Raw genomic sequence first — 27,003 nt, forward strand, 5'->3', positions numbered from 1 at the left:
GATTTCTTGCTTTCTGTCTCTCTTTCTCTCTCTGTCTTTCCGGTGAGTGCATGTACCCTATAGCAAAAACCTCTCAGAAAAACAAACAAACAAAGACATTGGAAAGATCTCTTGAGCCCAGAGATCTTTATTTATTTTTACAAATAGTAGATAATATTTTATTGACTTCCAAAGAAAAGTATCTATCCTTATAAGTAGTAGTTATATGTACTTTGTTTGAGAGCAACTGATTGAATTTCGACAAAATGTCACCCCCTCAGAATCCTTCTCCAGCCTCTCAGCTAGCCAGGACTGTAGGTATGGGCCAACTTACCCAGGCTGTTTAGGTTTGGCCAGAAATCTAACCACATTTGGTCTAAACTTCAAAGTATTAGTGTCTTAGTCACCATGACAGAGCCAAAAGTAGATACTTTTTGTATCTTTTTTTAAGAGAGATTTTTGCTATAAGGTGTATGCACTCGCTAGAGAGACAGAGAGACGGAAAGTAAGAAATCACCCCTTAGGGGGCATGGCCTACCGCAAGCCCTTCTCCTCCATTCTCCTCTCAGGATTCTGAGCATACATGCACTTGTGCCTGGCATGAATTTTAAGCCACCAGGTCCAGGACTCGAACTGCAGCCAGCTGCATGAGAGTCTAACCATGTAACCATTAGGCCATCTCCTGGTCCCATTACGGAAAAAAAATTTTTTTTTTTTTTTTTTTTTTTGGAGAGGTTTTTGCTATAGGGCGCGTGCGCTTGCCAGACAGAGAGAGACAAGAGAGACAGAAAGCGAGAAATCACCCCCCATGGGGGATGGCCACGCCGCAATCCCTTCTCCTCCATTCTCCTCTCGGGATATTGGGCACGCACGCACACATGCCCGGCGTGAGTTTTAAGCCACCGGGTCCAGGACGCGAACCGTGGTTGACTACGTGGGAGTCCAGCGACATAGCCATTACGCTAACTGCTGGTCCCTACTTTTTATATCTTGATACACAGTAAAAAAGAAAAATATGGCCACATTATGACCCAGTTCACATAGATATGCATGTTTTATATGTTTTTATGTATCTGTATGTATGAATATGCAGTATATAATATTTTAAAAGTTAAGTTTTTTTTCTCGGAACAGTAGATATTCTTTCTACTTGTAGCATATTGTTTTTTGTATTTTTCTATTTTATTTCTTAAAATGTGGTTTATGTTCCACTAAATTGGCCTCATGACCCCATATTGGGTTGCAACTCTCAGATTGAAAAACAGTATATTAGATTAGGTCACTTTAAAAAATTATTTTAGGCTAGCTACTGTTTAAAATGTGTATGACGGTCAGTGGATATAGTGGCTAAAGTGGCTGGATCCCACAATGCAAACTGTGATCTAAATGCCAGACAGGGTGGCGTAAAAAATATGCCAGGCATGTGCAGATGAGTACTCAAAATCCTGAAAAGAGGGAGAAATGAAGGAGAAGGTATTGCAGTGTGGTCATCCCCCACGGGGGATGATTTCTCACTTTCCCACTCTTTCTCTCTGGCTAGCACATGTGCCTTATAGCAAACAAAAAAATACAAATAAAGAAGTGGGTTCTGTGACTATACATAGCATCACTATTCATAACAGGCAAAAGTTGAGAACAACACAAAATGTCTCTCAATACATGAACAAATGAACACTATGTGGTGTATCCATATAATGGAATATCATGCAGCCATAATAAAGCACAAACTTTTGACACATGCACAACATAAATGATCCTCGAAACATGCAGAAGGAAAGAAACTAGTCACAGAAGATCTCATATTATAGAATTCCATTTGTATGGAATGTCCGGAATAGGTGAGCCTAGAGAGACAAAAAGTAGAAGAGTAGTTCCTTGGGGCTTGGGGGCTGGGGGAGTATAGGTGAAGAGCACAGGATTTCTTTCTGGAATTAGATATTGGTGATCGTTGTACATACCTGTGACTATACTGCAAACTGTTGAATTGTGTCCTTTAAATGGATGAATTGTATATAGTATTTGGAGTGTATCTCAATAAAGTTGTTACTTCAAAATAAAAGGTGCTGTGATTTAGTGACTTCCTTTTCTGGTGTGTATTCAGGGGCCATTAGAGAATGTCTCTTGGTGTCATCACAGAATAGGTACAAATTATTATAGTCTCTAGACTGACTTTTTGCCAGGTCAAGAAGTAATGGGTAATATGAAGACCTGATTGACAGAAATAGAGTTTGGCACTTACCCTAGACAGTATCATTTTTCTCCTTATTTAGCTATTTTCTCCATGGCAGATTGTCTTATCGACTACAGTCCTCAGACATTATGGCACATGAAAAACTATAAATAATATAGTTGTGAGTTTAGTTTATTAATCTATCTCTATCCATTTACATCTTACATATTACTTAATAGTCAGCTAAAAATGGTTTGTTTTCGAGTGAAGCATAATTTTGAAACCTTTAAATGCCGGAATTAAATTGCTATAATCTTTTATTTATCTATTTCTGGCCATACCAAAAAGAGCCAAATAAATAAATAAATAAAGCTATAAAATTTGGATTTTTTTATACTAATTCTGTTACCTACAAATTATATTTTGAATTTTTTATTTCTTTTTTTTAGAAGTTTACTGTTTATATCCTAGGTTTTCATACATCGATAAAAGTAATTTGATTCCTAGCCCTCTGTGGTCCCATGTTAGGTTTTGGGAACTATTTTCAGTATTCAGAAAACCTGATACTAAGTTATTTCATAATTTTTTATGTATTTTCTTTGAGAAATGAACATTTATTTAGATGACTAGATAAAAGTCTTTCGATATTTGAGGAGCATGAGAGGAGAGGAATTTTGAAGAGGAGCAGTCAGTCTTTTGTTGCTTATCCTTGACCCTAGAAGACTTAGCTAGATCTTTTCCACCTCTCAAAATGATATCAATCCTGAAGGCTGTGGTATTAGAACCCTTTTTTTTTGGGTAGGGTAATGTCCTTTTCCAATGGAGAACTGGTCAATTTCATACTATTCTTTTCTCAACTGATTTACCCTTTCTCTTCATTCACAGTAGTTAGCTCTAACCAGTGCTTGTTACATACCAAACTAACAAATATCAGAATATATCTGTTGCTTTTAGTATTTTTCAAAATAGGTAAACCCTTTTTATTGGCTGTAATGTTTTAAATAACAAAATGTTTTTTCCTTTGTTTTCAAATATCATTTTTTTCCTGGCCTCTAACTTTTTGACTTAATTTATTATTTGGGGAACTCACAGCACTGTTTCTTTACTAAAAGGGGAGGGACAATGGGTAGTGAAGGAGGAAGAAAAGGGAGAAGAAAGGAAGAGGGGAGGGCGGAAGTAAGTCATATTTTATAAGTAGGAAAATTATAACAGAAACATTTCTTGGCTGTAAAATATTTTCTGGCTTAATCAATGCAAGACCAGTTAAATAATACTTAAGGGTCGGTCACCTGTAGTCTGCTGAGGCTGGAGTTGTGAGAAATGAAGAACTAAGATGGTGACTAGAGATAAAATGTGGAAAAATAATGCTTTTGTCACACACAGGTTTCAAACTTCATATTTGAAGTGTACAATTGCAAGTGGTAAGAATTCCAGATAAAAAGCAGTGTAAAAATTGCATGTAATGTAAGATGACCCTGAGCCTCTGTGATGTGTCCACATAAACTTACTCTATATTTCAGATTAACAATGAGTTCCATGAGTTGAGTCAACAAATGGTAACATTGCCAGACAAGTAAACCAAAAAAATCCTAAAATAGTGTTTTATAAATAATTATTCTTCAATAAATAATTATTCAACAATTGGAATCATTAAGAATAAGAATGCATTTACTCCAGAATGGGCAAATCCCTGCCTAATTGAAGGCATTCAGTGATATCAGCCTACTTCCTGGTAGCAGGCCAGTCCCTGTAATGAATCTCTGCTGCCTCGTGAGTGGCTTTATTATCAGGCCTGTAGTTGAGTAGCTGCATTATTGGGTGTATAGCTAGCTGCATGGCAGGTGCTAGAGGCTGTTTTGATTTGTTCCAGGAAAGACACCATATCCAGAATAGCAGCTGCTATCAGAGAAACCACCATGTTGAGTTTTCAGTAATCCATAGTCCACAAGATTCATCTAATGTCTGTACAGAGTAAAGAGATGAGTTAAATGGAGATGTGATAGATATCACCATTATGTGATGGCACTAACTAATCTCCACAGAGTCTTACCTTGATAAGGAGGCTTTCCAAGAACTTCCACTTGGCCCTTCCTACCATGTTTCTTGTTTCGGGGTCAGAGTTAGTGTGGAGATTCTATTAATACCAGTGACCCAGTATGTCTGTTCTAGTTATGCATTCTGAACTGAATAAGTAATTGCAGGGTAAGTCTGTGGACAATTGAATCTACTGTGAGTCAAATCTGGGCTTGTATTCTATCACCTTAACACCATAAATCTGCAGTTTGACAGGTGGACCACAGCGATGTTTGGACTCTGCAGAAGTTTGCATCAGTTCAGAGCCATGCTAGGCATAATTCTAAATGGTCTCTACGATCCCTTCCCCAGTTGTACACGTAATTTCTCTTAGCTACTCACCCATATTCATCTAGTTACTGCTATGAAGTATTGTGCAGATGTAACTGAGGTTCCAAATAAACTGCCTTCAGAAAGGGAGATTATCGCAGGTTAACTTTACTAATCACACAATCACTGAAGAGATTGAGTTGGACTAGCAAATGGGATGGTGGTTAGGGTGCTGGACCTCACTTGGCTAACTCTGTGGTTTGAGTCCTGGACTCAGCAGCTTGAAAAATGACACTGGGCATGTGTGTGTGCATGCCCAAAATCCCAAGATAAGAATGTGGAGGAGAAGGGATTGCAGTATGGCCAACTCCCCTGGGGTGTGCTTTCTCACTTTCATTCTCATTGTTTCTCTTTGTCTGTTCTGGTGAACTCATATGCCCTATAGCAAAAACCTAAAAAAATAAAAGAGAGAGAGAGAGACTGAACTAACTATTCCTGGGGAAAAAGATACAAAGCAGGAGAGGGACTCTGCATCAGCAGACTGGTTAAGTATGGTCTCCAGGAGTGAAAAGCAGACCCCCAAATGGATAGACCCACATAAGTGAATGAGATTTATTTGTGAAGAGGAATGGAAACCTGATTTTGGTTTTGACTACAAAGGACAGATAAGAAGAAATATTATAAAAGGTGTGAGTGATGAAAAGGTAGAGATGAATTTTGGAAGCTGTGCCTTAGAAGCAGTTTCTCTGAGAGAAGGCTATGGAGCATATGAAGAGCAGTGCTGGAGAAAACTAAAATGGCAGAGGTGAGGGGGAGATGCTGGTCTAGCCAGATACAAAGCAAGGAAAGGGAGGGCTAAAGAGCAAGTTGTAAATAATGCTTCATTGTTGTTATTATTTATTTATTATTATTATTATTTATTACGTGCTATGTCCCTTGGCATTTTCTATGCCTTATTTCATTTGCTGTTTCCAACTGCCTTATGGGGGAATTGGTATTTCCTCCATTTTGTCTCTGGAAGACTGAGATGAGTTAAAACAGACCTGACTACAAACATACAGCTAGTTAATCAGGAAGGATTGGAACCTGAATTTTTCTGGTTATAGAAAATTGTGGTTAATTGTGATGTTGGAGAAAAAGTTACAGAAGATTATTTTTGAACATATGAATAATAATTTGGCAATCTTTGTCTCTTCTTATAATATGTGTCATGGAGAAGAAATGAGATCTAGTGGGAAATATGTCAGATTAAAAATCTAAAGCCCAAATTCTAGTCATTTCTGCACTAGATTATAACTGAAAATGGCTTGTAAGCACTTTTTTTTAAATGAGATATATTGAATTGAAATATTCACATACCCTTTTTTTTTTTTTCTAATAAGGTTTTGCCTTAGAGCACATGTGTCAGCCAGAGACAGAGACGAGAGGGAAAGTGAGAAATCACCCCCAAGGAAGCATGGTCACAATGCAGTCCCTTCTCCTTCATTCTATTCCTGGGATTTTGGGCATGCTTACACGCATGTCTGGCATAAGTTTCAAGCTGCTGGGTCCAGGACGTAAACTGTGGTTGACCATATGGAAGCCCAAAATATTTTTACCTATCCAATTCTAAATAATTCATGTAGCTTTTTTTCTAGAAATTCTAAAGATGAGGACTAGCAGCAGGTGGCATAATGGTTACATCACTGGACTCCCACATGGTCTACCATGGTTCGAATCCTGTACCTGGCTGCCTCAGATTTACACAGGATGTGTGTGTATGCATGCCCAAGATCACAAGGAGAGAATGGAGGAGAAGGGATTGCAGTGTGGCTATACCCCCTGGGGGGGGGGTGGTTTCTCTCTTCTGTCTCTCTGTGTCTATCTCTCTGGCGAGTGCAAGTGCCCTATAGCAAAAATCTCTCATAGAAAAAAAAAGAAATTATAGAGAAACAAATTACAATAGTTAGCCAACGTTAAAAAGTCAATCAGAATTTATACTACTGTCTTATTTTACTTATCAGTTCTGTTTTATTTATTATAGAGAAGCTCGCAGAGGCCCAGCGCAGGTTTGCTACACTTCAAAATGAGCTTCAGTCATCACTGGATGCACAGAAAGAAAGCACTGGTGTTACTACGCTGCGACAACGCAGAAAGCCAGTCTTCCACCTGTCCCATGAAGAACGTGTCCAACATAGGAATATTAAAGACCTTAAACTGGCCTTCAGCGAGTTCTACCTCAGTCTTATCCTGCTGCAGAACTATCAGGTACCTAGATTCTTATTCCAGAGAATAGCGCCTATAAGTAAATGAGAAATTCTAATAAATAGAATTACCTTGAACTGTACTAATGGTCAGGCTAGAAATTCGTAATCGCTTTTTGATGTCTTATTGGCTAAAAACCACATATCAGGTGGTAGAACACTGTGAAGACTTGCACGATATTCAGAAACAGCTGTTGACTCAAAGACTAACAGTTTCCTTATTTTGAGAGGCAGCTCTAATCATAGTGAGTAGAAATTAGAAATCTATCTACCCAACCATCATTGGTTATGTAAGAATTTTACATTCTACCTACCTAATAGCAAAATTTCCACAAAAGCAATTGGACAGCTAACTTTCCTGCAGCCAACTAAAGATAAAAAACAAGAGAGTCTGACTTTACATTGATTACTGAAATATTCTAATTTTATTGTCCACAGACTGCAGTATAACTAAATGTTCTTTAAAAAGAAAGAAAAAGATCTTGACTAAGAAAAGAAATTAGGTCACAGCAAGTGTGGGTAGAGACTGAAAGTGAAAATGTAGGCTATTATATCACTTAGTATAGCAAAGCCCAATCTGAAAATGTTGAATTTACATGTATGCTAAATTATGGAAATAAAGGTCATTTATTCATTTTTAATTCTTCATAGTTTTTTTTACCTACCTAAATTCTTAAAAGAACTGAAATGTGAAAGATTATTTCAGTAGGTGAAAGAATCTCTCTAACCTTTAGACCATATGTACTATTTTCTATTTTATTCTTTGATTTTTACTTATAGTGAGTGCTTATGATCATCACAGAATGATATACCATATAAAAACTAAAGGTTACACAATAAGAGATACTAATTTGGGTAAGGATTAGAGTTTTAAAATAAAAACTATCTACAATAATCTAAGTTATTCATTCATGTAGCTATTTGTCTTCCCCTTTCATAATTTTACTTTTATTTTTTTTAGAATTATTTTTTCAATTATTTATTTATCATTATTCTTCAGTTTGACCAGAGAGAGAGAAGGAGAATGAGAAAGCAAGCTACCAGGTCCAGGACTCAAACCACTGTTGGTGGGAGTCCAGCACCTTAGCCACCATTGCTACCTGCCGGACACTTTGTTCTTTAGTGATTTCATATTTTATCATGGTGGTTAAGGTGGTCGAGTCCCACAAAGCTGACCGTGGTTTGAGTTCCAGACTCCAGACCCGGGAGCTTGAAAATCATGCTAGGTATGTGTACGTGTGTGCCCAAAATCCTGAGTGGAGAAGAGATCGTGGTGTGGCCATCCTCCCAGGCAGATGAGTCCTCACTTTCTCTCTCTCTCTTTCTCTCTCTCTCTCTCTTTCTTTCTCTCTCCCTATCTTTCTGTCTCTCTACAGTGAGCACATGTACTCTATGGCAAAAACTTTTAAAAATTTTTTAAAAAGGAAACGGAAATAGTTTAATGGAAAAGTAATTATGTAAGACATATATAATGATAAATTCCTTTGTTATAATGATAAATTCCTTTGTTTTAGAATTTATCCATAGCTTTATGATTTAATTTTAAAAAGAAACAAAACATATTTTCTCTTACCTGTAATACTATAAAAACACTAGCATTTCATAGTTCATTAACTGTGTTTGTGTGTTACAGGGAAATACCTTTGTTAAATTTTGTTCTATTAACTTTCTCAGCAACTTTTGTTTGGGGTCATTATAGAAATCTCTTTGGGAAAACAAATCATTGTTAATTATAAAGTTCTGCTCTATCTCCTACTCTTTAGGGCTGTCTCTTCTGTAAGAATGTATTTATTTTGAGAATGAGAGAGAAAGGAAAATTCATTAAAAGCTATTGCCAGATAATGTATGTACTCCAAGAAAAGTTTAATGTCATACTCAAAAGTGTGAGAAAAACAATTATAAACAAACAAGTAAATTTTTTATTGATGGGGGTATGTGACCAGCAAATTTGAGAGACCTCTATTTTATAGAACTAACTGCAAATCCATGGTTTTTGGGTTTTGCTTGTTTGCGTGTTAGACAAAGAAAAACAGAATTTGAGAGTGTAGAAAAATACTGTATTTTGGTATCATTGAAACTGAGGAAAAGTAGAGGCCCCACCCTTTATCAGTTGAAACCTATAAATATGACCACCTCTTTCTTTCTATCTCCTGGCTCTTTTTCACACTGTTTCCCAGCTGAAAATAACTGAAAGGAAAATGAAAGTTAAGAGGATTAGATGATGGTCTAGTTTCTTTGCTGATGCCTACACACTTGCTTGGTAGGGAGGAAATTCAGTTCACTTGTGCACCAGTCCTTCAAAAAGCATAAAAATAAATAGATGTGTTCAATGAATGATAAATGCAAAGCATTTTCTAAACATATTCCTTTGACCCAAGCATCAAAATAATAAAAATCAGCTATTTTGAGAACAGTTGCACATTAAAAAAATGGACATGAAACTTTTCAGTTGAGAACTTTTATGAAGTTTTGTGATGGGGTTGTAATAGCTCAGGGTTTCTTTGTGTTACTGATAACGTACTACCTTAAAACAAACAAATGATTAAGAAGAGTCTCATCCTTTAGTAGTAAATGCATTTATGAAAGCATTGCCATGTTCCTTGGTCTTTGTCCAGTCAGCTTTGCCTATGCTTAGTGCTTACTATTTTTTGCCTTCTTAGATGCTGGCAGAAATTATAGTTGTGTTTCTCATTTCTTTCTGTAGAATCTGAATTTTACAGGGTTTCGAAAAATCCTTAAAAAGCATGACAAGATCCTGGAAACATCTCGCGGAGCAGATTGGCGAGTGGCTCATGTAGAAGTGGCTCCATTTTACACGTGCAAGAAAATCAACCAGCTCATCTCTGAAACCGAGGTTTACTTATTTACCATATTTTCAATAGCATTCGTGTATTATTTTTATATAAATAATTCCCCATTTCTATTCTTTTCTAAATAGTTGATAGGTTTGAATATATAGTCTTGTGATATTTTTCTTCCACTTAACAGTGTATGTTCACCAAGAGATTATCAGTATTCTATATATGTAAATGATTCAGAATTATGTATGCATCACTCAGGTTTAATAAAACCTTTGATAAAATTTAATAACTTGTCTTTCTAGGCTGTAGTGACCAATGAACTTGAAGACGGTGATAGACAAAAGGCTATGAAACGTTTACGTGTTCCCCCTTTGGGAGCTGCTCAGGTTTGTATTTGTTTCCAGTGGTTTGTTTAGTTTTACCCATTTAATAATGAACACAATCTGCCTAGCTGGTTTCATTACCTTTAAGAATATGTAGCCAAAGATTATGAATAGTTCTTACTAATGTTATTTTATTTTAATAAGATTTTTTTGCCTTAGGTCATGTGCGTTTGCTGCAGAGACAGAGACAGAGAGGAAAAGTGAGTCGTGATGACGTAACCTCCTCAGGGGAATGGCCATACTGCATCCTTCTCCTCCATCCTCATCTCAGCATTTTGAGCACATGCTCAGTGTGATTTTAAAGCTGCCAGGTCTGGGACTCAAACCGTGTTCAACCATATGGGACTCCAGCACTTTAACACCACACTACCTACTGGCCGCTATGTTCGTTTTTAAAAAAAAACTAATGCCAGATTTCACTTCACTTTGAATTGTAATGTCATTCCATTTTTCTTATTCTTTAACCCCTCCTATTTATTATTGATATATTAACTTGTTGGTCTCATCAAATGATTAAGGTAAGTTTTCTTTTCTTTTTTTTAGTTGTTTTGAGAGACTCTTGCTCTAGGGCTTGTGCACTTGCTGGAGAGGCAGAGAGAGTCAGAAAGAGAGAAATCACCCCCCATGGAGGATGGCTGTGCCACAATCCCTTCTCCTCTATTCTCCTCTCAGGATTCTGGGCAAGCATGCACATGGCCCTGACATGAGTTTCAAGCTGCCAGGTTCATGACACCACAGTTGGCCACGTGGGAGTCCAGCACCTCAACAACTATGCCACCTACTGACTCCAAGAAGAGTTTTTTATGAATGATATTGGGGGTTTAGATATGTTACTCTTCTACATAGCTTTGTCTAAAATACAACAGTTATACCAAAAGAAAAAAAAATCCATTAAATATGTAGACAGTAGTTATGCCCTAAAAAGCATTTATTAAGTAATAACTACTGTGCCATAAAACACAAATCTCAATATATTTAAAAAGGATTCACATCATACAAAGTATGTTTTGTGACCACAATGGAATTGAAATCAATAACAGGAAGAACTTCTATAACCTCATAAAAGGCATTTATGAAAATCTACAGTTAATATTATACTTAGTGGTAAAATGCTGAAATATTTTCTCCCTAAACCTGGGGATGCAAAAAAGAACATACGCTCTTAACATTTCTATTCAACATCGTACTGGCGATTTTAGCTAGTGTGATAAGCTAAGAAAAAGAAAAAGACATCCAAATTAGAAAGGAAGAAATAAAACTGGTGGAGTTTTTTTCTGATGACATAATAATGTATGTTGAAAACCCAAAGCTCCTAAGAAATTGTGGGATTAGCAAGGTTGTGGAATACAAAATCAATAGACAGAAATCAGTTGTATTTTATATACCACCAAGAATAATTGGATATCAAAACATTTTTTTTGAAGGTTTTTTGCTATGGGGCGCGTTACACTCGCCAGAAAGACCGAGAGACAGAAAGCAAGAAATTGCCCCCCGGGGGGATGGTCACACCACAATCCCTTCTCATCCATTCTCTTCTCGGGATCTTGGGCACGCACACACATGCACCTGGTGTGAGTTTTAAGCCACCGGGTCCAGCTCTCGAACCACGGTCGACTACGTGGGAGTCCAGCAACATAGCCATTATGCTAACTGCTGGTCCCTCAAAACATTTTAAAATAATACTATAATGGGGCCATTTGATAGCATGGTGATTAAGGCATCTGGACCCCACATGTGGGGATCCAACTGTGTGGTTCGTGTCCCAGAAAAAACATTCTAGGTGCATGTGCATGTGTGTCCAAAATCCTAAGAGAAGAATGGAGGAGAAGGGACTGCAGTGTGGCCATCCCCTCTAAAAAGTGTTAAGAAGTGTTTTTTTCATTTTTTGCCTCTCTGTCTCTATCTCTTTCCAGTGACTACATGCACTCTATAGCAAACTTAATTTAAATCATATTTATAATACCATCAGAATATGAAACATTTGAGAATATATGCAAGACCTTTAAAATTCAAGACTACAAAGCACTGCTGAGAGAGATTAAAGACTTATGAGAGATATACCATGTTTATGGGTTATAATGGGCAAAACTAATCTATTATTATTATTATTATTATTATTATTATTTTACTAGAGGGCACATGCTCTAGCCAGAGAAAGACAGAAAGGGGAGGAAAAGAGAAAGCACTACCTATGGGAAATGGTCACACCATTGTCCTTCTCAAATCCCACATGGCAGGGTTCCAGATTCATGTCTGTGACCTCTCTGGTTATACCAGGCACACATGTGCCTATGATCTAGGGGTGAATCATGGTGTCTGGATCCTGTTGGAGGTTCATGTTTTTCTTCCCCATATTCCCTCCCACCCTGTGCACATATGTATTCCTAGAAATGAATAAACTCTTAAAAAAAATGACGTGCTGGTAGCAAATTAGCATGTGACAAGATGCTCAATATCATTAGGCAGTAGGGGAATTAAAATTACAATAAGATAATACACACCTGTTTCATGACTAAAATTTAAAAGTTTGATCATAGTAAATGTTAGAGTAATAAGAACTCTTATTTCATATGCTGCTGATGGAATATAAAATGATATAAGCATATTGGTAAAGTTTGGCAGTTTCTTAAAAAGTTAAACATAGGGAACCAGCAGTTAGCGTAATGGCTATGTTGCTGGACTCCCACGTAGTCGACCGCGGTTCGTGTCCTGGACCCGGTGGCTTAAAACTCACGCCGGGCGCGTGTGCGTGCGTGCCCAAGATCCCGAGAGGAGAATGGAGGAGAAAGGATTGTGGCGTGACCATCCCCCCTGGGGGCTGATTTCTCGCTTTCTGTCTCTATGTCTCTCTCTGTCTGTCTGGCGAGCGCACGCGCCCTACAGTGAAAATCTCTTCAAAAAAAAGTTAAACATAAACTTACCATAGTTATACTCTTAGGTATTTTCCAAGTCAAATACCGATCAATGTATGTCCATATAAAGATTTGTACAGGGGCCAGTAGGTGGCAGGGTGGTTGGGGCACTGGACTCCCACGTGGCCAACAACAGTTTGAATCCTGGTGGCTTGCTTTCTCACTTTATATCTCTCTCTCTCACTCTGTGTCTGTCTCTCTATGGTGAGTGCATGTGCCCTATAGAAAATGTTTAAAAATAATAATAAATAAAATGAAGTAAATAATTTTTCAAATAAAAGTATCCACAGAGAAGGATTGCATATAAATTGTTTATTTTAGGGACAAGTAGTTGGTGTAATGGCTATGACGCTGAACTCCCATGTAGTCGACCATGGTTCAAGTCCCGGACCCAGTGGCTTAAACTGATGCCGGGTGTGTGTGCATGTGTGCCCAAGATCCCAAGAGGAGAATGGAGGAGAAGGGATTGTGGCGTGGCCATCCCCCCTGGGGGGTGATTTATTGCTTTCTGTCTCTCTATCTCGCTCTGTCTGTCCGGCAAGCACATGCGCCCTATAGCAAAAAAAACCTCTCCAAAAAGAAAAAAAATAGATGATGAGTATAGGTTTATTTTACTGTTCACGTCAAACAGACAAATGCATTTTATACGTTTTTATATGTAAATTATACAGTTTTTAAAACTAAAAATAGCAGTTTCCAAAAATTAAAGATTAGACAAAAGACAGATTAAACAAAAGGTAAAAAGATAAAAGATAAAACAAAAGACAGATTACCATTTCCTTATGAATACTTTCAGTCCAAAACTAACAATATAGATGCATTTCTTGCTGGTAAGTAAAAAGGAAATCATTCTCAATGTTTTTTTATGGCTTGAGGTTTTTAGAAAATACTTAAAATACCTGAGGCATACATAATATTGCCTCTAACTATATGATATTACCTCTAACAATCAAATGTTTTACAACCTTGATAGCAAATTTCTTTTCAGAGAGGTTTTTGCTAATAGGGTGTGTGCACTCACCAGAAAGACAGAGAAAGACAGAGAGACAGAAAGCAAGAAATCATCCCCCAGGGCAGATGGCCACGCTGCAATCCCTTCTCTATTCTCCCCTCGGGATCTTGGGCACACACGCGCACACGCCCTGTGTAAGTATAAGCCACTGGGTCCAGGACTCGAACCGCCGTCAACCACATGGGAGTCCAGTGACATAGCCATTATGCCAACTGCTTGTCTGATAGCAAAATTTTAAATATATAATAATATCTCTCTTAAAGGTGTTTCTCATTCTTTTAAAATCTCAGGCCTTATTATTTATTCTAGGAAACTAGTAGTTTTAAAAGTCAATTTTATATTGTTGTTTATTATTGTATATTATTTATATACAATTTTATATTGTAAATATAAAATTAAATATGTTTTGAACCTACACGCTCTGGAGATTCAGGTATACCAGTCTTTTGAGACTCTCTAGTATATTTTGGAAAATTCACTTCAGACTATTTTTGTGTAATAGTGTAAATACTATCAGAAAATGTGTGTTCTTATTTTTACCATTGTTTCTAATTATTCATAGTACCAAGTATATAAACTTTACATGAATAATAGTGACTTTAAAAATTGGATATGTATATACATTATAAAAATGTAAATGAATGTAACATAAATCTCTCCTATAAAAAACAAAACTGCAGTGGCCAGTTGCTGTGGTGAAGTGGTAAAATGGCACTCTAGGATGATGAGGCCATGTGGGAAGGTCCCAGAACCCAGTTTTACTGTGCGTGCTGTGCATGGGCGGATGTGCCTATGATCCAGGCTGACTGCAGCTTAGTAAAGGATCATGGCATGTAGACCCTGTTGCCTGTCTCTAACTCTCTGTCTAATGAAAAAATGAAACTTACAAGTAATCTTCAGTGTTGAGGCCAGCAGTTGGAGTAATGGCTATGTCACTGGACTCCCACATAGTCAACCACGGTTCGAGTCCTGGACCCGGTGGCTTAAACTCACGCCGGGCACATGTGCGTGCATGCCCAAGATCCCGAGAGGAGAATGGAGGAGAAGGGATTGCGGCGTGGCCATCCCCCCTGGGGGGTGATTTCTCTCTTTCTGTCTGTCTCTCTCTGTCTCTCCCCCCCCCCCCAAAAAAAAAGAAGAAAAAAAAGTAATCTTCAGTGTATGTTTAATTTGATGCCTGAAATCTTGTTTTTTGTTTATGTATTTATTTTATTTATTATTATTATTATTTTAGAGAGATTTTTGCGATAAGGTACATGGGCTTGCCAGATAGAAAGCTAGAAATCACCCACCAAAGGGGATGTCCACACCACAATCCCTGCTTCTTCTCCATTCTCTTCCTGAGATTTTGGGCATGTACACATGCGCACCCAGTGCGAGTTTCAAGTTGCCATGTTCGTGACTCAAACTGCAGTCAGCCATGTGGAAGTCCAGTTCCTTAACCACTGTGCCACCTGCTGACCCTCAAATCTTGTTTATTTTGTGACTCAGATTTCTATAAAAGAATTTAATTATACAGCAAATAATTCTCTTCTAGTCCTTCAGGGTTGATCAGAATGATTCTCTGTTTCAGATTTTTAAAAGTTCAGATAATTTATTTTTCTGGTAGAACCTTCCTTCCCCCCCAATATCGTGTACATGTGCATGAGAGAGGGAGAGAGAGAAGCACCCTTGACAGCATCTTTTCACACTGCAATCCCCTTTCCCCTGCCCTCCTGCTCCTCAGAAACCTCAGTGCCCCTGTGGATGTCTTGCATGTTTTTCAGGCCAGCCCAGGGATCTGAACCCATGGTTGCCATATGGCTTCTAACTTTGAAGGGCACTTGCATTACCATTGTACCACAGCAGCTGGGCCAAATGGGAGAAATTTGACATTCATGTTACTAATTTATGCAGCATATACTAAATTCATTTATTGTTTGTACTATACTCAAAATGCTGTTTCTGTGTCTACAGCCTGCACCAGCATGGACTACTTTCAGAGTTGGCCTGTTTTGTGGAATATTCATTGTATTGAATATTACCCTTGTGCTTGCCGGTAAGTCATTTAATTTTTTTAATTAATTTTTTTTTTATTAATAAGCTCATGTCATATTCTGTTCTTCTGTAAGGAGTCAAACATGTATGTACCAAAGCTAAACACCAGGGCTAATTTCTGTTCTTAGAAATGACGTGGGTTTTTTTTTGTTGGTGGTGGTTTTATTTTTCTCTATGTAGTATATGATTTATTCTTCATCATTTTCTGGTTTTTATGTACTATTTCAGACTTATTCAAAGTTGTTATCAAGAACCTCGGCTCCCTGGGACCAGCAGTTAGCGTAATGGCTATGTCGCTGGATTCCCACGTAGTCGATTGTGGTTCGAGTACCGGACCCAGTGGCTTAAACTCACGCCAGGCGTGTGTGCGTGCATGCGTGCCCAAGATCCTGAGAGGAGAATGGAGGAGAAGGGATTGTGGTGTGGCCATCCCCCCTGGGGAGTGATTTCTCGCTTTCGGTCTCTGTCTGGCGAGCGCATGTGCCCTATAGCAAAAAAACCTCTCCAAAAAACGAAAAGAAAAAAAGAACCTCGGCTCCCTGGGACCAGCAGTTAGCGTAATGGCTATGTCGCTGGATTCCCACGTAGTCGATTGTGGTTCGAGTACCGGACCCAGTGGCTTAAACTCACGCCAGGCGTGTGTGCGTGCATGCGTGCCCAAGATCCTGAGAGGAGAATGGAGGAGAAGGGATTGTGGTGTGGCCATCCCCCCTGGGGAGTGATTTCTCGCTTTCGGTCTCTGTCTGGCGAGCGCATGTGCCCTATAGCAAAAAAACCTCTCCAAAAAAAGAAAAGAAAAAAAGAACCTCGGCTCCCTTTATCATAGATGAAGATAAATAATACAAAATTAATTCACTAAAACTCATTCACTTTGCTTATTGGAGACTCTCACATCCTTTCCAAAACCTGTTTACAATTACTTTGCTTCTAGTTTTAGAAAGCATAGTAGTATAATTTCTTACGCTACAGAAATTAAAATTAGAAAGAGCTAGGAAGGACCACTGGGAGCAGTTGTAGCCCTAACATCAGAAAATGGTACAATACAGCCAGCTTGTGGTGGGATGGTTAGAGTGGCTGGATCTCACATGGCCAACTGTGCTGAGTCCCAGACCCAGCAGCTTAAAAAATCATGGCCAGGTTGCATGTGCATGTGTGTCCAAAATCCTGGGAAGAGAAATGGAGCAGAAAAGATTGCAGTTTGGCCACCTCTCATTTCTCACTTTCCCTCTTTTTCTGTTTGGCTATAGCAAGTACATGTACCTTCTAGCATATTAAAAAGAAAAGAAAATGATACAATAGTAACGGAGGCAGGAGGCATTGTGTTAACTTCCCCAAAGGATTTGATGTTTCTTTCCATAGCTTTTGACATTGTTGATTACTTTTTTTTTTAATTGCCAGAAGGCATAAATGTGCTAGCCAGAGAGATTGAGAGAAGGGTAAAGCATTCCCTAGTTGGACTGGTCACTATACAATCCGTTCTCCTCCAGTTCTCCCTTCTGTTGGGATTTGGGACACAGACGTGTACCCAGCATCTTTTTCAAGCCACTAGGGCTAGGATTTTAACTGGTTGGCCATGAAGGACTTGACTGTCTTAACCATTGTGACCAGCCTGATCGCTATGTCCTTTTCTTTCTTTTTAAAAATTTGCCAGAAACCGTGTGTACTTTCAGGAGAGAAAGAGAGAGTGAAAGTGAGAAACCCTTTCCCTCCGTGCCACCATCCCTTCTCCTCTATTACTCCCTTCTTTGAGATTTTGGGCATGCATACACATGTACTCAGCTCGTTTTCAAGCCACTGGTTCCAGGACATGAACCACACAGCTCACCATGTGGGATACAGGTGCTTTGACCACCATGCCATTGGCCGGTTCATCACAACTACTTGAAACACTTTCTCCCTTTATTTTTTGTTTAGGAAACCCATATTCTGTAGGTTTTCCTGTTCAGTTTCTCTGGCAGTCCTTTCTTAGTCTTCTTGCTAGCTATACTTTACTGCATGGCTTTGGAATATTGACGAGTACCAGTAGTCCTTTCCTCTCCTGTATCTTCATTCCTTTCCTGGCTAGGCAATCTTATTTGAGCCTATGGCTATAAAGACTCCCAATAAAGACTCCCAATACTCCCAAGTACATGTCCTCTCTCTCCTCTGAATAATACCTGATTGGGTACTTGAATGTCTAATGAGCTTTTTAAACTTAGGCAAAAGAACCCTTGATTTTTTCCTCCAACAAGACATTTGCTTTCATTTGGCATCACTTTTCATCCATTTTCTCAATCCAAAAACTTTTAGCCTCTCTTTATCCTCATACTTCACCAGCCCATCCTGTTGCTCTGTCTTAAGAATATGTTCTAACTCTTATTTCTCACCTCCTCCACCAGTGCCATCCTTGTCTGAGCTTTTTATTTAGTGTAACAGCCTTCTGAACTTGTCTCCTTGTATCTATTCTGGTCTTGTTAAAGCCACAATGTTTATTTGTTATGTAAGCCAGATTCTGCTACTCTTCTTTAAAACTTATTTGTGACTTTTCTTAAAATTAAATTCAAATTCTTGAGCCAGCTCATTGGCGCAGTGATAATGTCCTGCTCAAGTGATGCTAAATCCATGTGGAAGATCACAGGTTCAGTTCTTCAATTGATCTGTACATGCCAAGTGCATGAGCCTAGGATCTTGGCTGACTGGGAAGGCTGGGGGGTTTGATTGCAGCATGAGGCCCCGTTGAAGGTGCTTCTCTGTCTCTCCCTCATAAAAGAAAGAGAAACTTCAGGGGAGCTGGATTGGGTAATGTGTACCTGTAATCCCAGCTACAATACTTTGGAGGATGAGCCAAAGAGAGCAAGACTCTCTCTCAAAAAATAATAAATAAGATTAAAATATAATAATTCAAAATCCTTATTATGGCCTATATGACCCTGCAAGATCTTGCTTCTTTGGGCCTTCTGGCATTGCATCCTGTCATTGCTTCCCCCCACCCCCATTCAGTTTCATTCTGTTTCTAACCCTAACTTGCATGGTTACTATCCTTTGAACACACCAAGCTTATTCTTATCTAAGAGCCGTTGCAGTTTCCTACTAGGCTTCTCCCCAAAATGTCTGCTTGACTTATTCCTTCACTTCATATAGGTCTCTAGCAAAATACTGCTTCCTCAATAAATCCTTCCCTGGGAGCCAGCAGTTGGCGTGGGGGTTGGGGTGCTGGACTGCGGTTCAAGTCCCAAACCTGATGGCTTACTTTCTCACTTTCTCTTTCTCTCTGTCCCTCTCTGGTCAAATTAAAATTAAATAAATTCATAAATAAATAAAGTTAAATAAAACAGTTCTTTAAAATAATAAATCCTTCCCTGATCACCTTAGTATAGTGTATTCTTTCCCTTTAGTCTACGTTTGTTTTGTTTTTTTGGAGAGGTTTTTGCTAGAGGGCGCATGCGCTCCCCAGACAGAGACAGAAAACGAGAAATCACCTCCCAGAGAGGATGGCCACGCCACAATCCCTTCTCCTCCATTCTCCTCTCAGGATCTTGGGCACGCATGCACATGCACCCGGAGTGAGTTTTAAGCCACCGGGTCTGGGACACAAACCGTGGTCAACTACATGGGAGTCCAGTGACATAGCCATTACACTAACTGCTGGTCTCGTCTACATTTGGTTTTTTAAGCATGCTTGTAATTACATATCATTATATTATATGTTTCTTGTTCTTTGCTTTCTCACTGGAAAAAGTATTCTTGATACCTGGTCTTTTGTCTTCCCTGTTCACCACTGTGTCTCGGCACCTTGAATACAGCCTGAAATATAGTATGTACTCAAAAAATATCAGGAAAGTTTGAATGGGTGGAAAAGAAGGAGAGAACTGAAATTAGATGATATAGAGAACATACACACAGAGAGAGAACCAAAACACACACACACACACACTCAATTTCAAAGGTTTTTGTAATCAAGGACTGTGTGTATGTGTGTGAGTTTGAATTGCCAGAGGGTGTGTGCAGTCACTAGACAGAGCATGAGAGTGAGCCAATGAGCAGCCCTTCAGTGGGATGTGGTCACACCACAATCCTTTTTTCCTCTCTTTCTCCATCCTGTGAAGGTTTTTGGGATGCACACACATGCCTTTGGAATGTTTTTCAAGTTGCCAGACTGGGGTTTGAATTGCATTTGGCCATGTGGGATCTGGCTGTTCATATACAGTACTTAAGCACTGTGCCAGAGGGATGGCCCAGTGGAAGACTTTGCATTTAAGGGCACGTACTCTTGGTATTCCTCAAGAATTTGTGTAGTTAGGCTTATAACTGGATAATTAATAAAAGATCAAATTCTGCTTAGTGAAGTCTTTAAAGAAATACGATTGTAAGATACATGTTATTATATCCATTTTAGACTTTTAGTAATCATAATAAATCATCATAATGCCTGAACAAGAAAGGTTTATATCACTATCATACTTACTATTCTCGATTGTAGAGATACTGTATTTTTCATTTTGGTATTTCAATTCCTAACACAGGACTAAACATGTAGCAGATATAGGAGAAATATTTTACTGTATTATTCCTCATTATGAAATTATAACCTGGGGCTGGCAGGTGGTAAGGTGGTTAAAGTACTGGACTCCCACATAGCTGACCACAGTTTCAAATCCCAGACCTGGTGGCTTGCTTTCTGACCTTCCCTCCCTCTCTCTCTCTCTATCTCTGATCAAATTTAAAAAATAAATAATAATATCAAGTAAAAGAAAATAAGCAAATCTTTTTTAAAAAAGAAATTATAACCCACATTATAATGCCTTTTAGAGGGGGTCATACATTTTACCTATTAACTGAATTTTCACTTGTATTGTTAGAGTTCTCCTTCCCAACAGTTACTAAAAATCAACTCTAATAATTACTGTCTAGCCTAAGCTCGTGACTTAATATTAGTAGAATTTTTAATTATATTTTAATCAAGTTCTGTTTTGTTTTGTTTTTTAAATTATTATTTTATTTACATTGATTTATCCATTCTAATTTGACCAGAGAGTGGAAGAGAGAGAGGGAGGGTGAGAAAGCAAGCTGCCAGGTCCAGTACTTGAACCACGGTCAGCCATGTGGGACTCCAGTGACCTTAACCACCACGCCACCTGCCAGCCCCAAGTTCTGTTTTTTTAGGATGAATACAGTCTATATAGAATATATGGAACTACTACAACAGAAAACTTAGATCTAGATTATCAAGCTTGTTGAGAGAGCAGAAATCCTGCCTGGGTTTCTGCCCTGGCTCCACTCTTTTTTGGTTGTTGGGCTTTAAAGGGCATCTCTGAAACAGTTTCATCTGTTAAATAAGCTTTATACCATAAATTTACAGGATTGTTTTAGAAAGTCATTCATTTATTCAACAAGTAAATCTTAAGTGGAATGTGCACAATTACATTTGATACCATCCACTCTTAAAATAATTATGGGCCAGCCCATAGCCTAGCGATTAAGGGAGCTGGAGCCCACATGGCCAGTTATGGTCTGAATACTGGTCCTGGAGGCTTGAAGACCATGTCAGGAATGTGTGCATGTGTGCCAAAAATCTCGACAGGATGAAGAAATGGAGTTGCTGGGGATCTCCATGACCTACTAGACAGTGCTTCCTCCCTCTCTATCTCCTTGTGCCTGTCTCTATCCGGGAATTCCATGCACCCTCTAGTAACTTAAGATAAATAAGATAATTTCTCTTTCTTTATGAAGTTTATTAATACAGGTATATTAAGGCATATATTAAAAATAAGAATACATTGTAAGGTAGTAGGCCTTTGATGTTTAAAGCAGTTCAAAGGAGCAAATGCTTAACTTTTACATGAACGCATCAAGGAAGATTTTGTGGAAGACGTGGCATTTAAACTAGACAGTGGGATGAAAGGCATTCCATGAAGAGGCAGGTGAGCAAAGAGATTTAGTTGGCCCAGGTTGAGGGTAGGGTTTAACAGGAAGGAGTGGGTAATCAAGGAAAGTAATAAATTCACCCAGGGAGAAGGTTAGTATCAAATGCGGAGGGTGCAAAGATAGCTTGAGACCACTCCTAAGTATCATATAAGAAGTGTAAGCTAAGCGTGTTTATATTCGTGAAGCGCTACATTATATAAGGGGTATATGTGGTAAAGGTTCTTTCTGTAGAACACTTTAGCCATTTGTGGATGTCATTTTTTTCTTTTATTTTCGAGATAGTGTGGTGATATTATTATCATTAAGTAAGTCATAAGAAAATACAAACCTCTTCACTCTTTTTATGTGAATTAATAGAAAATAAGTTGTTTTTTTTTTTTTAAATTCAGGACAAGTTCAGATTTTGTTTTTTTGTTTTTGTTTTTAAATTTGCTACAGGATATGTCCGCTTGTCAGAGACAGAAAAAGAGAGGGGAGAATGAGAAATCACCCCCCAGGGGAGATGGCTGTACAAATTCCCTTCTCCATTCTCCTGTAGGGATTTTGGGCGTGCATGCACACGTGCCCAGTGTGTTTTTCAAGTTGATGAGTTCAGGATGTGAACCGCATAGTTGGCCATGTGGGATCCAGTTGCCACCTTCACCACTGGCTGGCCCCTAGATGAGGTTTTGTTTTCTTTAGTAAATACAGATTGCATTTTTGTGAGACAGTCTTAATTTGTTGTTTAATGTGTGTGGTTTATACATTTCATTTTGTACATTATGTTCTCTCAACCTCAGAACGCTTCTTTGTTTGATCTTTGTGTGTACTGTTGGGGGAGGGTAAATGTAGTTAAAGCCAGCTGTCTATCCTCATTTATCTCCCAGCGGGTGCTCAGATGATAACAGTGTTGAGAGAGAGAAACATAACAGTAGTAATGCATGTACAAGCACGATTCTTTTTTTTTTTTTTTCAGACTTTCACATCAAAAAATAATGTGCATAATTGCTGTGGTTTCTCAAGGGAGCATGACCTGGTGATTAATAATTTGTCTAAAAATATCATATTTCACATATTTAGTTTCATGAAAATGAAAAGTTGCCTATTTGGACTTTTAAAAATCATGTTTCTTTTACAGCTTCCTAATAATCCTTACTTAATTTGGTATAATAGCAGTATATTGTATTTTACTTATTGGTTTGACCATTTACAGTGGACATAAGGATATAAAATAGGCACTTGCACAATAGCGATAAGAATTTCAACTGCTACAAACTCTTTGGAGAATAATTTGGCAATATATATAGAAAATAACCACTTAGATTAAGCAATTAAATTTCTAGAAATTTATCCTGGAAACATACTTGTACATAGGTGCAAAAACATGTATGCAAGAAGGATATTCATTGCCATTTTGTTTGTAATAGCAAAACTATAAACCATTCAAAAACCCAGCAATTGTGAACTATTTAAATGAATCATGTTACCTTTATACAACAGAATTACACAGAGAGATTAAAATTGATGTGTTGCGGGGGGAGTGAAAATGGGTACAACACTTTGGTGAACTATTTAGCACTATTTACCAAAACTGAACATATAGTAAGACATGACTCAACTTTAACAGAAATGCCAATATGTTCACCAAAAGGCATACATGAGAACATAGATGAGTTTGTCTAATACTGTTTGTAGTTGTCCCCAAGTGTGCATCAACAATGGAATCAATAAATAGGGCCAGCCAGTGGCATGGTAGATAAGAGGTCTACACCCACATAGCTGGCAATGAGGTTTGAGTCTTGAACCCAGCAACTTGCAGAACTTACCAGGTGCATATGCATGCATGTCCCAAATCCCAAGAGGTGAGTGGAGTAGAAGGGTTTACGATGTGGCCATCCCCAGGGAGGGGATTTCTCATTTTTCCTATCTCTCTGCCTCTCACCTTTTCTCTATGTCTCCAATGACCGCATGTGTCCTGTTGCAAAAGAAGCTAGACATAAGAATGTATATTATGAATCCATTTACATAGAATTCAAAAAACAGAGCTGGGGGCTGGAAAGTGGCATGGTAAAGGTGCTGGACTCGCACATGGACAACCATGGTTCAAGTCCTGGACCTGGCAGTTTGGTTTCTCTCTCTCACTCTCTCACTCTGTCCCTATCTTGTCAAATTTAAATAAATCAATAAAGTTAAATAAAATAGCCAGTGGCATGGTAGATAAGAGGTCTACACCCACATAGCTGGCAATGAGGTTTGAGTCTTGAACCCAGCAACTTGCAGAACTTACCAGGTGCATATGCATGCATGTCCCAAATCCCAAGAGGTGAGTGGAGTAGAAGGGTTTACGATGTGGCCATCCCCAGGGAGGGGATTTCTCATTTTTCCTATCTCTCTGCCTCTCACCTTTTCTCTATGTCTCCAATGACCGCATGTGTCCTGTTGCAAAAGAAGCTAGACATAAGAATGTATATTATGAATCCATTTACATAGAATTCAAAAAACAGAGCTGGGGGCTGGAAAGTGGCATGGTAAAGGTGCTGGACTCGCACATGGACAACCATGGTTCAAGTCCTGGACCTGGCAGTTTGGTTTCTCTCTCTCACTCTCTCACTCTGTCCCTATCTTGTCAAATTTAAATAAATCAATAAAGTTAAATAAAATAATTCTTTAAAAAAAAAAAAACAGCAGCAGGACTAGCTTGTCAATTCAATTCCCAGGCAACCTGGACACACTGGTGTAGTGCTAACCTATGCCCTTAGATTTTAGATTTATTTGCAACTTGAAGTTTCTGGTCTCTAATGAATAACTTGACAATTAACAGTTAAGATGGCTGTATGTTTTTAAAAATATTCTGAAATTAAATCAGTTCATTAGCTTAAATATAGTCTTATACTTTTATTGTGAAGGATGTATCTTTAGCATTTATTGATTTATGATAAATGGTCCTTATTGTGATATTGCTGTTTTGTTTTTTATTAACTTTGTAACAAATTGTGGAGTTCAAGGATACTATTTTATTCAGGATCATAGTTACTGAAAACCTTGGAGATTTTATAGATAAATTATCAAGTAGAACTTAGATTTTATAAATATGGGCTTAGGTTTTATAAATATGTGTTACATTTTCTTTTTCATGGTAGTTTTCGTCTTACCTGGAGCAAAAAACCACTTGAATCCTACCAGGCTATTTACCTTTCTTTTGTCCATTATCATAAATGCTAACTAGATGGAATTAGAAAATGTTTATGGTTTTGACTAAATCTATCACTGTCCCTAGAAAAACAGTTCAAGGCATGGTAGAAGTGCTGGACTAGTAATGGAACTAGTAATAAGGAACCAGTAATGGCCTTTTTTTTTTTTGGTCATAGGCTGTGTTCACTTGCCAGAGAGACACAGAGAAAGTGAGAAAACACACCCTGGGGATTGGTCATGCCACAGTCTCCTTGCCTCCATCCTCAGAATTTTGGGCATGCACACACACAGCCAGTATGTTTTTCAGGCCCCCAGGTCTGGGACTTGAACTGCTCAGTTGGCCATGTGGGATCTAGTACTTTAACTACTGTGCCACTTTCTGAACCTATAATATCATCTTTCGGTGATACATTTAGAAGTAATAAGTAATCATTTATTACTTTTTCTCTCAGTAATTATTTTTTAAATTAGGCAAAATTCACATAATGTAAAATGAACCATTTTAAAGTAAACAGTTTGGGGCTGACAGGATATATAGTGGTTAAGGTGCTGGACTACCACATAGCCAACCACAGTTGCAGTCCCAGTCCTGGTAGCTTGGAAATCATGCTGGGCACATGAAATTTCCACACGTGCCCAAAATCCCAGAAGGAGAATAGAGGAGAAAGGATTACAGTGTGGCCATCCCCATAGGGAATGATTTCTCACTTTCCCTCTCTCTCTCTCCTTGCCTCTCTCTCTGGTGAGCGCACACACCCTGATGTAAACACCTTAAAAAAAAATTAATGAACAATGCAGTGACATTTAGTGCATTCATAATGTTGTTCAACTATCACCTCTACCTAGTTTTCAAACATTTTCTTTACCCTAAAAAGCAATCCCACTTCTCTGTCCCTCTCTCTGTGACTACTGGTAACCCTCAGTCTGCTTTCTGTTTCTGTGGATTTACCTATTCTGGATATTTCATATCATAGAATCATATAATATGTGGCATTTAGTGTCTGGCTGCTTTTGTTTATTGTGCTTTCAGGATTCATTTACATTGTAGCATATATCAATACTGCATTCCTTTTATGGCTCAGTCATATTTTATGTATATACCACAGTTTGTTTATTCATTCATCCGTGCACACATTTGGATTGTTTCTACCCTTCAGCTATTGTAAATAGTGCTGCTATGAACATGCACATACATGGATTTGTTTGAGTACCTGTGTAACTTTTTCAGGAACTAACAGACTGCCTTCCACAGAGGCTGCACTATTTTCCATTTCCACCAGCCATTTATTAGAGTTTCATTTGCTGCATATCCTCACCAATACTTGTCATTTCCCATGTTTTTGTTTTTGTTTGCTATAGGGCACATGCACTCACTGGAGGGAGACATTGAGAGAGGGGGAAGTGAGGAAGCACCCCCTTGTAAGGATGACCGCACTATAGTCCCTTCTCCTCCATTCTCCTCTCAGAATTTTTGGCATACTTGGTTTGTTTTTCAAGCCACCACGTCTGAAACTCAAACTGCACAGTCAGCTATGTGGGATCCATCCATCTTAACCACCATGCCACCTGACTTGCACAGGTTTTTGTATTTTGTTCATTGCTTTTTTATTTGTTCTTTGATTTTTTAAAATCCTTTCAAGTGGGTATGAAGTGCTATTTCATTATTGTTTTAATTTGCATTTCCCTAATGACTTTTCATATTAAGTATCTTTCATGTACTTATTGGCATTTGTGTATTTTCTTTAGAAAAATGTCTATCCAAGTCTTTTACCCATTTTTTAAAATCAAGTTGTTCATTTTCTTTTTGGGGGCCAGAGGGTGCATATGCTCATCCGAGAGAGAGAGCATCCCCCACTCCCGGTCTTGGTCATTGCTGCAGTCCCTTCTCTATTTCTCTCTCCTTTCAGGATTTGGGCAAGCATGTATACATGCGTTTTTCAAGCCACTGGGTTTAGGACTTGAATCACATGGTCTTCCATTCAGGATCCACCTGCCTTTCCAGGCCACAGACCAACCTACTTATGAGTTCTTTGTGTATTCTGCATCTT

The 27,003-nt window shown here is 38.4% G+C and overlaps 1 protein-coding gene across 1 annotated transcript in view; it reads left to right on the forward strand.

Annotated features, from left to right (window-relative positions):
• XPR1 (xenotropic and polytropic retrovirus receptor 1) overlaps positions 1-27,003 on the forward strand; it is a gene marked incomplete in the record, with an annotated part of 233,170 nt that overhangs the window by 144,419 nt on the left and 61,748 nt on the right. Inside the window, 4 exon segments of the mRNA XM_014583954.2 lie at positions 6,516-6,739; positions 9,440-9,589; positions 9,839-9,922; positions 15,800-15,881. Coding sequence (XP_014439440.1) covers positions 6,516-6,739; positions 9,440-9,589; positions 9,839-9,922; positions 15,800-15,881 — 540 coding nt within the window.

The sequence above is a fragment of the Tupaia chinensis genome, unplaced genomic scaffold (assembly GCF_000334495.1).
Source record: "Tupaia chinensis unplaced genomic scaffold, TupChi_1.0 Scaffold000074_1, whole genome shotgun sequence".
Lineage (NCBI taxonomy): Eukaryota > Metazoa > Chordata > Mammalia > Scandentia > Tupaiidae > Tupaia > Tupaia belangeri.